This window comes from Colletotrichum chrysophilum, assembly GCF_026319265.1.
Source record: "Colletotrichum chrysophilum strain AFK26 chromosome Unknown scaffold_41, whole genome shotgun sequence".
NCBI lineage: Eukaryota > Fungi > Ascomycota > Sordariomycetes > Glomerellales > Glomerellaceae > Colletotrichum > Colletotrichum chrysophilum.
The window spans coordinates 201,720-212,679 of NW_026517328.1; the positions used below are offsets into that span (position 1 = coordinate 201,720).

A 10,960-nucleotide genomic window follows, 5' to 3' on the forward strand; every position below is an offset into this window, starting at 1 on the left:
ACGGCTCATATCATATATCGTCGGACTTCAGTTTAAGCTTAGATGTCGAAATTGAAGGCCACGTTGAAGATCGAAATTACTTTCGGCGCTAGAGGGAGCATGGAGTCAGGACCCAGGTACTTCGCCAGCCAAGATGGGATTGACTCGCGGGAGCATTTAGAGTTGTCGCTGCTGTAAATTAGTCGTGGTCCACTCTTTGGTGCCGAGCCCCCTTTCCTTCCAGGCCAAGCTTTTCTCCGGCGGCGCAGCATCCACCGGGGCAGTGCGTCAGAGATATTGCAAAAGGCCAGCGGGAGGAAGGAAGCGAAGAGGCCTTGACTCTTGAGTCCGAGGCGTTGTCGCTTGTGACTCGAATAAATGATGGCCCGAGGCTTGTGCATACCCTTCTGAGAGAGCCTCACATGTGGCAAAGCCTTACCGTTATTGGCATCCCGCCCCCTTTCATTTGATGATTGCACGCACGCCAGATCACGAAGTTGCATCCGCTGGATGCCAAGGAAACGATGGGCAGGCGTCACCGGAGGTTCGGCACCAACTTCAAACGGGCTTGAATGGAGTGTGACGTCGTAACATTTCACCTGATGTTGGGGGACCGCACGGAGGATGGGTGTCTGCGTCGAAGAAACACAGGATTTCAGCCACGGAGGCGCCAAAAGGAAGCACTGCTCACGTTCTCGAACAGGAGAAGGGAGGAAAGAAAGGCCCAGGGGACGGTTCGTTCGAATTTAATTGGGCGGGGACTGTGCGTGTGGGCAGATACAACATGGATTAAAGACTGGTTTGAGCTTTTGTGCACCGGGCGGCGAAAAAGGTGCGATTGTCCGATTGAGAGCCTGTCAAGGTAAACCTTGGCGTTCAGTAGAGTTTGGAACGAATGGCAGGAGAGCAGTTGTAGTAGCACTCCGCCCGTTTTGGTCTCTGGGTCTCTGCTTTCCTCTCATCTTATCCCCATTCAAGTTCTAGTCGTTTGAGAAGAGCGAATGGACTCTGTTTTGGGAGGATGGCTGCTGAGACTGATTGGCGGAAAGGATCAGAACCGTTGGCTCCCCCGTGCTCGCGTAGTGCATTTCGCAGTGTACGTGCTCTCTCGTACAGCACCAACCCCGGCAGCCCCGTCACCAAGAAAAGATCAATACGGGACAGCCGATCTGATCTTCTCAGGCACTGGCGGCGACGGCGTGGGCGGGGAGAAGACATTCTGAAACTGTGCGCCTCTCACGACTTTTGGTGGCTGGCGGCGATGAGCCCTGGAGTGAAGAGTACAGCTGCCAGCAGTGCGAAGAGGTGGACCCTTGTTCCGGCCGGGCCGCCCACATCGGCACCAGGGCTGCAGCATTGCAGCGAATCGGGGGTCCGGGACCGCGGCAACAGCGGGGCGGCTTGGCGGAGAAGGGATCCACTGTTCAACATATGGACCCATTTAAAGACCCGCTTAACACTTGGTGTGGACCGGGGCTTTATTGGGTCCCCAGCAAAAAAAGGTGTCGCACCAGCGTCTTTTGGGACTTCTTGGCACCAGGTCTGAAACGGTGAAACACCAACAACACTGCAGGGCCTCGCGTCTTCTTGCCCTCTTGCCGCCGCCGCTGTCTTGGACCCTCCCATTCTCCCCTTCAACACCCCCGACGACCTCGCGTCCTGTAACCCTCCTTTGGCTCCTCCTCGCGCTCCGGACTTCCTCTCGTTTCCGCTTGCCCACCCGGAGTGGGCACTGAAGAACTGCAGTCCACCACCACCAAGCCAGTCCAGTCCAATGTTCGAAAGGGATGGATGGATGGTTCGCAGCAGCGCTTCCTGACGCAATGACAGACAGCGGCTGCGCGGGCGCAGCAACCACCACCACAAGAAACCTTAGACCACTTTAACGACAGGACGTTGCAGGGGAGGGGCATCGAGAGACGAGACCAACCGGCGGTTTTGGGCCACGCAAGGAACACTCCTCCCCTGGCCACCTTGTCACCTTGTCACCATGCGATGTGACGGCGCCCTCACCTGCCCTTCGTTCTTTCTTACGTTATACATACGGCCACTTAGCACTTCGCCTCCTGGCCCTCGTTCCCGTTCCTCGATCTCTGCATCGAAACAAAGGGACGTCACCCCCCTCTCACTCCCTTCCCTCCCTCATCTTCGATCCCCCCCTCCTGTCGACACATGGCCAAGATGAGGTGAAAGCTTCCAAGTCGACATCAAGCTTTCACTTTTCTTCATTCTTCGCCTTTCCCTTCTTCACGGGCGGTGCCCACTAACTTTCTTTCATTCTGTCTCTACAGCTGGGCTGCTTTCTGTCCGTCCCAACACGACGACCTACATATCTCATTTTTCACCCTTATTTTTTGATCACGCGACCACCGAAACAGCTTCACTATCAGTTCTCGGGTTGGATACGCAGGTCATTTGAAACTTCAGCTTGGAACTACGACGACATGGAGGCTGTGGCGAGAAACATTGTGAGAAGGTAGGACTTCATGGCATCACGACGACATCTCATATGACCGACGTGACTAAATTTTCACAAGGCGTATCCCCCGCCGCCAGCCACGCTACCAGAGAGACGACTTGCGCATCGAGATCCGAGACGACTCTTCTGATGGCGAGGACTCGCCCTCACCGGACCACTCGAGCTTCCCGCCGGGCGTGAGCAAGACTCACTCACCAAAGACAAAGACCCATTCGCCAAAGACCACGGACCCGCCACCGCCGCCGCCGCCTCCCGTCCTGGCCCCGGCCAATCCCACCGGCACCGACGAGACGACGACCACCTCCGAGTCCATCACGCCGTCCAGCGCACCCTCCCGGGATCCCTCCCGGGAACAGCCCCGGCCCACGTCTTTCCCTGCCGCTTCTGCCACCCCGCCGTCACGGACTAGCAGTGTTCCTACCGCCCTTCCCGAGAGCCAGTTCACGACGACCAAGCCGACTCTCGCACCGACGGGAGGCACCACGAGGGGAGGAAACGAGATTGGGCTTGGCGACGATAGATCTTCAGATGCAGGATGGACGCCAACTGCCATCGCGTTTGGGACCATTGGTATGTTACCATGATCAATCTGCCATCTACGCCTCTCATTCATGAACGCCAACTAACATCCCCTCAGCCATCGCCGCCTTATTCCTCGTGATAGGCTGGGGCCTCTGGTGGTTCCTCAAATACCGCAAGCGCCGCGACGCACGCCGCATGTACGAACGCTCCATGTCCCCCGACGGCCACTACTGGAACCCCGAATCGACCTTCTCGCCCTCCCAGCAGCAGCCCGCCCGCCGCGCCCCGTCCAGCATCATGGCCGAGCTCATGGGCGCCGCCTACGCCGCCGAAAACGGCTCCGCCGGCGGCGGCTACCACCCGGACGACCGCAACTCGCTCACCCCGCAGGGCTACCTCGACGAGAAGAAGTACGCCTCCGGCCGCCAGCTGCCCATCCTCGAGCCCGCCCCCGTCCACCAGCCCAACGTCCGCAACTCCATCGCCAGCTGGATCCGCCGCCACCACCCGCTCAAGCTGAACCCCCTCTCCGGCCGCAGCAGCGTCTACTCTTCCCGCACCATGGGCGCGAGCGCCCAGAGCGTGAACGCGCCGCCGGTGCCGAACGTGCCCGATGCGTACCGCCCCGATAGCCAGCAGGCCGGCAACGCAAACAGGTACACCGCGTCGAGCAGGTACGGCACCGAGAACCAGTCCGACACGAACTCCATCCTCTCCCTGTACGAGAACCGCCAGCCACCGGCGGCGGCGGGACAGCAGGGCCGACCGCCGCAGCCGCTGTGGCTGGAGACGCCGCCGCCGCTGATGCAGGGCGACCGCGGCGTGTCGATGGCGCCGACGGAGGCGACGGAGAGCACCTGGCGCAGCTGGGGCGGCGGGGTGAACCACCCGCGCGAACAAGCGCCGCCCCCGCAGACGCCGCGCCGCGGATGGATCGAGAAGTGCATCAAGTTCGGAGGACTTAAATAATGGCTGTCTGTACAACAAGGAACCTCCAATGTCCGGTGAATCTGGAGGACGGCCCGCCGAGTGTATCATACGGGAAAGGTGTCCCTCATCGTCTGCACATACTGCCGCTGCGATACCACACAAGCTTCATCCCATCCTTCATACCATAGTGTTAAATGCTGTTTTCCCGTGTGCATATTGAGACAAAATCAAACAAAACGTATATATAGATCGGTTATGGGAATAATCGAAAGTTTTCAAACACAGTCCCTTTTACTTGCACCATCCATGCCATGATTGACGTCACACAGCAACGTCGTGCTACACTCTCTCAGCCCCACATCCTCCAAACCCACGCGCAACCTCACTTGGTATTCGCAATACACGCCGCCATAGTCGACCCCCGCTGCCCATTCAACGCCGCCCTCAACTCCGTCTCAAAGTCCTTCTCCCACGCGTCCTCCAGATACAGCGGCGCCCACCCCAGCCGCTCCCTCGCCACAGTCCCCTTCGTCTTGCGGTGGCCCGCGTACCCCGTCTCCGCGACCGCCACATTCCCCGCCGTCGTAGCCGCCGCGTCCTCAATGCTCCACTCGCGGATCTCTGGCGTCTGCGGACCGTCCTCGAGCGGCAGGTTCCCCGTCGCGAACGCCACGTCGAGACACTTCTTCGGGATCTCCGCGGTTAAGGTACGCCCGACGGCGGGGAAGATAATGCCTCCCGTGCCGGAGGGGACGTTGGCGCCGCCGTTGTGGACGATGTCGCGCACGCAGAGGACGTAGAGGTCCGCGAGGTCGGCGACGTGCACGGTGTCGATGCAGCCGGAGCCGTCGCCAACGCGGATGCCGAAGCCGTGGGTCAGGACGAAGGACATCATCACGGGCACCATGAGGCCTGCGCGGTTGAAGAGGCCGGAGCCGGTGCCGAAGATGCAGGGGGCTTGGATGGAGGCGGCGTAGACGCCGGTCTCGGAGGCGGTGCGGAGGACGACGAGTTCGGCGGCGCGCTGGGGGTACCACTCGCGCCGGTTTTCGGCTTCCTCGAAGGCGAAGACGGATTGGGAGTTGGCGTCGTCGTGTTCGACGTCGGGGCGGGGGACGCCGCTGAGGGGCCGATCGGCGATGTTGGAGGTGCCGGAGGTGTGGATCATCCACGGGGTCGTGCCGGGGCGGTGGTGGGTCTTGCGGCGCTGGGCGAGGCCGAGGACGAGGGCTTCGGCGGAGGAGGGGTGGAAGCCGGAGGCGGCGTTGATGACGAGGTCGTGCTGGGAGGCGAGGCGGGTGAGGGTTTGCGCGTCGTCGAGGGAGGTGATGTGGACGGGGCGGACGCGGGGGCCGTAGGTTGCGGTGAGGAGCTCGGCGCGGGACGGGGAGGAGGGGGGGTTGCCCGGGCGGATGGGGAGGGTGATTGGGTTGGAGGGGGTGATCGTGGTGGTGAGGTCCGGGTGGGCGAGGAGGTGGTGGAGGACGGAGCCGCCGACGTAGCCGGTGGCGCCCATGAGGAGGATCTTTGGCTTTTGGGAGGGCATTTTTGCAGAGGATGTGATGGGCAGAGAGAAGAGACTGACTCGAGCCGGCAGCGGTGCGGTCTTTCCCAGGGGCGAGGTGAGCGGTTTTTTATCCCTCCCAGCTACCTAGCCCTCGTCGCTGGGAATCCTCGAGGGTTCAACCAACACATACCGCCTCCACCATATCACCAGACATGCCGCCCGACTCTGTTGGCGCTAAGCGGGCGCGGGCGATGGGTGTATGCACCGGGACATGGGCCGCGACCCGCCGTGTGGCTACCGGTGGCCGGTGTTTGGGCGTTGAGCGTTCGTGATGGACCGGGGCGCTGAGTCGTCGCATGGGCCAGAGGAGCGGAAGGACCCCGGTCTGCTGTCACATTGAGGGCGACCCTGGTGAGAGATCCACTTTCTGCAGCGGATACCCGAGGCCCCCTTTGCGCGCAGTTGGATGGAGGGGGGGAGGTGATGGATCGCTGGTGGGAAGGACGGGTGATGGCAGTGGGTTTGGCAATAGTGCGCTCGAGGGGGGATGGTGGTTGCGGCCGTAGGATGATGGAGTTGGGGGTGGAGGCGGGTGATAAGGATGCTGGATGCCGGTGATGGGACTCGTATTTGGGGGATATTGTTCTTGATAGACGGTCTTGGATGTTAGTATGCAGTTTGCGAGGACGTAGGGGCTGGGGGTGGCTCAGGTTGGGGTCGGGGCGAGGCATGATCGGAAGTGAGTGGCCGTCCGGTTGAAGTTGTTGGGTGAGTGTGGAAGTGAGTGCTCAGCCAATCACATGCGATGAACGGAACCTCCAGTCTTCATATGGATATCATTATGAATTCATGTCTGACGCCGGTATTGTCAACTCGCTGATCATTTAGATTAAACATTACCAAATACACCACTTTACAAGCCGATCTTGGCAGCCAGATAATGCACCGCGACCTTGGTCGTCAGCGCCAGAATGCCCGTAGCCGGGATCTTGTCATCGTCAGACCGTCTAGCCCATCCAAGCTCAAAGGGCAGCCTCTCATTCTCTGTTCATCCTGTCAGTTTTCACATTCCCATCTCAACCCAGGGCACAGCAAACTCACCAAAAAAGTACACCACCCAATCCGTCCGGGCATTTCCATCCTCATAGTCCCCAAACAGGCCCAGGTACATCGCCGTCTGCCCCAGACTATTCGTGTACCCGTCCAGCGGCAGGTTAAACTCGGGGTTCACCGCCTTGGCCGTCTTCTGCCTCGCGACCAACGCCTTCGCCGCGTCGCTGATGCTGATCAGGTCCGCGGGCCAGTACGACTTGGTCTCGTCGAAGATGGTCTGGTTGAAGGACCAGTTGTCGCCGAAGTGGATGTCGGCGCGGCTCAGGGACGCGTCGTGCTCGATGAGGTCGTGCATGATGAGGTCGCTGAGGTGGAAGGTCTGCGCGTCGCCGGTGGAGGAGGCCGTCAGCGCCTTGTTGCCCTGCAGCCGGAAGAAGAGCTTGGCGTCCTCGCGCAGGTTGAGGCCGGCGTGCATGCCCTCGATGAGCGCGTCGACGGAGATGTTGCGCCCTGTGCGGGGGAGGTAGCCGTGGTTTGCGAGGGAGTTGAGCAGCGGGCAGGGGGAGCGGACTGTGTGTGGTATGTGTTAGTTGGGGGGTGGAGGGAGGGATGGGAGGGGGGACGGACGGTCGTTTGCGCCGGCTGGTTGCCATTGGTGTTCGGCATCTTGGCCGAGCACGGAGGCTGTGAAGAGAGCGAAGGACAGGAATGAGACACGCATTGTGATGGTTTGAGGTGAAAGAGTGACTGGTAGTTGGATCAAACGAGAGAGACTGTGTCCTGCACCCAGCAGGATCGACATCAGCTCAGCGGGACGCGGGAACCGGAAGCAAGATATGCTTTTTTCGATTTCCTCCCTGCTGCGCCTACTCCAGGGCTGATTTCTGATCGGCGGACTCTCCGATCTGGGGAGGCCGGGGGGCACATGCCTAATTGGGTGCGGGGCCCGCCCCGGGATGCCCGAACCGCCGCGGCGCGACGGCCGAATTCACAGTGGTCTGTGGGTCCGGACCCCGTATTCTGGAAAGCTGGGAAATTGCTTCAACTTAAATTGAGTGCGCCGCGACCAAACAACGAGCGCGCATTTGCAATGCCTTGACTCGGGAAGTTGTTCCACCACCTTCTTATTTTAGAGGTTTATGCTCGTGATGGTTTCTTTTCTCTTTCCTGTTTGGACGATGGAATTGCTGGGCCGAGCCGATGGGATCGTGTTTCTCGGCGTTTGTGTCCGTTGTGGAGATGGTGTGGGTACGGCAGAAGTGTTTGCTTCTTATGTGGTCTCGTTAAGAGTCTTGGCTAGCTGAGTTCGGCCCCGAACGCGGTGCTGAAGAGTCCGTCGCTGAAATTCTGCCCCTGAGCTTATATTAACCTAGCTTGCAGGTTGATGCACAACTGAGAATATTTTCGATCCGCTTCGCGACGATCCGGCGATGCAAAGGCTCTATGCACGCCTGGGCTGACCGTACTTCTTTCGTATTATTGCAATTGCCCAACTTGAATCTTCTTGAATCGGCATCCTATTTCTTTTGGGAACCTAAATTGGTGTACTGTTCTGAGTGCGATGAACAACATTCGACACACGGTTGCTAGCTTGGCATCTAATCAAGCGAGGCCTGGAAACACTAACACACGACAGTGGTGTCTAGAACGGATTTTGAACGTAATTGGGAGTGTAGGAGAAGCTGGAACACTTTATTTGAAGTATTGAACCGGCGAGATGATCTTGGAGTGAATGCCAATCCCGGACGCCGCAGCTTCGGGCCGTGTGGAGTCGCAACGCCAGATGTACACCGGTAGGGTTCGGGTCCGACACGGGGCGGGCCCGACTCGGGCTGGAGTACGCTAAAATTGCCTCACCCGAATGCCGACTTCTTTCGCGGTGATGCAGGTCAATGTGAGTTGATTGGTCCACACCAACCTTTCCAACCTAATCTAAACACGCGTTGAGATTTTATCTTGAGCTTTGGGAACTGTTCTAATGACCGTTCTGCGCAGGCTCATTGAACAAAGGACTGCCGACATACCGTACAGCTAAAGGTTGTGTCCCCCGACCACGACATTGGCCTCCATCAAGTTCATTCATGAACTGAAACTTGAGTAAGCGCCCTTGTCTGATTAGACATTTGATGAACGTGTCATGCAAGAAGAATCAATCATGGAATCATTATCGTCAGCTGCTTCAATTACATAACCCGACGCCATTATATGAGCTGTCAGCCTCACAGAGGCGTGCATTGCGCTGCAACGGGCCAAAAGGTTCAGGTAGTAATCATGCCAGTGCTGCGACGCCCAGGTTGAAGAAGCCTTGGACTCAACCCTCACCAATAGCTATCAGAAACGGGCTTTTCGGGCCAATGGTACCTCGGGGCCAAGTTCCAGCTCACTGATCTTGATGGATGACATGCAGCCATGGAATTCTTGTCGTGGCGACTGGCCATACCGGTGCTCAAAGCCTGCGACGCCAAATCAGCCTGAAGGCTGTGTAATTCACAGGCATAAGGTAGCTTATTCGAGAAAGAAAGCACAAAAAGCGCCTCGCATGTCTGACGGCGTCATAACGGCCAACACCCTAGGCATTTGGGGGCTAGCACGGCAAGATTGTCGCAAATGAAATCGGAGCTTGAGGCAGGCAAGGCGCCCGTAGGTAACAATGTGACTTGGCCATCCATGACAGTAAGATGGCTAAGCAGGCAGGCAATGCAGCCACAATTGAAATGGTCTCGTCTCCTGTTCACTGTGTCGTGGCTTTCTCACCTCGTGCCCCACTATCCTCTGAGGAAGTACCTCGCATTGCATGTTGGAGGGCGGAAAGCAGGGTGACCAATCGTTCATCTGCAGCCTCACTAAACGAGAGTCCGTTTAACTCGGTCATTTCAGCTCTCTTAAGAAGATGAGAACCCATCCCGAGGCCAAGATGTTTTGTGCTGATTCCTGCAGTCCCTCTCGTCTCACTGTCGGTCTGGAGAGGCCGTTCCAAAAACGGCCGATCCTTTATCGATCGCCGCCAGTATCGCTGGTCTCATTTCGCTCGCCGACATCGTCTTCATCCGCCTGCTCAAATACAGAAAGTCCATCAAAGATGCCGAGAAGGAACTGGGTGAACTTGCGAAAGAGGTCAATCTCCTCGGAGGTGCCCTTAACAGTCTCGTCCGTTTAGCCAGAGAGCTAGAAGCTGGATCTTTCGATAGCAACCTCCGCATGCACAACATTGAAGACTGCAGCGATAGCCTGATAAGAATGAATTCGGAGTTAAGCAAAATCGACACGACATCTGTCAGAACCAAACTATTTCGCCCGATATCTACGGATCAGGTTCGGGAGTGGCTTGACGTCCTCTCGCGACACAAGCAAAACATCAACCTAGCATTATCAGCTGACACGATGGATGTCATGCTGAGTCTGCTTGCAAAAGAAGATCAACATACTGAAATCGCAAAAGAGACACGCTGCATCACCATTCGCATCCATGAGGCGATGGAAGACGCGAACCTGTTGAACTTCTACGTCACGCACAATCCCCAACAGAACTACGACATGAGCCTTCGTCTAAGACATGGCCGAACTGGTCTCTGGCTCATTCGACTTCCCGAGTTCCAACAGTGGCTAAGATCGACTGGCAACTCCCGACTATGGTTGAAAGGCATCCCCGGAGCCGGGAAAACCGTTCTTGCAGCTTCTATCATTGAGGCTGCGTTGGGAGAATCATCCGATTCAATCGCGTGTGCTTTCTTTTTCTGTGATTACAAGGTGTCTGCCACCCACAACATTGAAAACATTCTCTTATCAATCGTCTACCAGCTTAGTCTACAGAAGCAAGAGGCGTATGATTTGCTGAAACGTCACTACAAAAGACACAACCCAGCCAAAGGACTGCCGAGCCGGCCCAGCGAGACAGACTTGAAAATGCTATTGCAAACAATTTTAGAGATGTACATTCACGTATATCTAGTGATCGATGGGCTTGACGAATGTGGCAAGTACACTGCTGATGTTGTTGGAGCCCTTGCGGACGTTGCAAGGGCATCATCGAATACATCTATTGCTCTGTTGAGTCGCGATGAGGACGATGTTCGACACTTTCTCCACGAAGACTTTATTTCCATCGAAGTAGCGGCCCACAAACAAGACATCATTGAGTATATAACAACAGAGATCGAAGAAAGGACAAGGAGAAGAAAGCTCGACCTTCATGATACAGAGCTCAAGGCTGAAGTTCTATCAAGGCTGGTAAATGGTGCAAACGGGATGTGAGATTTTCAGCCCTAATGATTGACCCTGCTAGCTGCTTACGTTTTACGAAAGGTTCAGGTGGGTAGCCTGCCAGCTAGACCATCTTGCAGAGTGTGATTCAGCCCAAGAATGCCGGGATGCACTCCAATCACTTCCCCCGACGCTTAATGACTCCTACATTCGTATTCTCGAAAGAATCCCACCGAAGAGAACAAGACTTGTCCAATTGGCTTTGCACGCAATAGCCTTTTCGGCCTGCC

General features: G+C 57.2%; 3 protein-coding genes across 3 annotated transcripts; 1 reads left to right on the forward strand and 2 right to left on the reverse strand.

Moving 5' to 3' along the window:
* Window positions 1–2,423: 2,423 nt before the first annotated feature.
* COL26b_005878 (uncharacterized protein) lies at window positions 2,424–3,949 on the forward strand (the record flags this gene model as incomplete). Its single annotated transcript, XM_053178713.1, has 3 exons — window positions 2,424–2,455; window positions 2,517–3,028; window positions 3,096–3,949. 3 exons carry the CDS (start codon window positions 2,424–2,426, stop codon window positions 3,947–3,949), a joined length of 1,398 nt encoding a protein of 465 aa, XP_053037356.1.
* A 343-nt stretch (window positions 3,950–4,292) lies between these two features.
* On the reverse strand, window positions 4,293–5,456 carry COL26b_005879 (uncharacterized protein; the record flags this gene model as incomplete). Its single annotated transcript, XM_053178714.1, has 1 exon — window positions 4,293–5,456. The coding sequence occupies one exon, from the start codon at window positions 5,454–5,456 to the stop codon at window positions 4,293–4,295; it is 1,164 nt and encodes a 387-aa protein (XP_053037357.1).
* An 874-nt stretch (window positions 5,457–6,330) lies between these two features.
* On the reverse strand, window positions 6,331–7,191 carry COL26b_005880 (uncharacterized protein; the record flags this gene model as incomplete). The annotated part of the gene is made up of 3 exons (XM_053178715.1): window positions 6,331–6,461; window positions 6,519–7,040; window positions 7,098–7,191. 3 exons carry the CDS (start codon window positions 7,189–7,191, stop codon window positions 6,331–6,333), a joined length of 747 nt encoding a protein of 248 aa, XP_053037358.1.
* Between the last annotated feature and the right edge of the window lie 3,769 nt (window positions 7,192–10,960).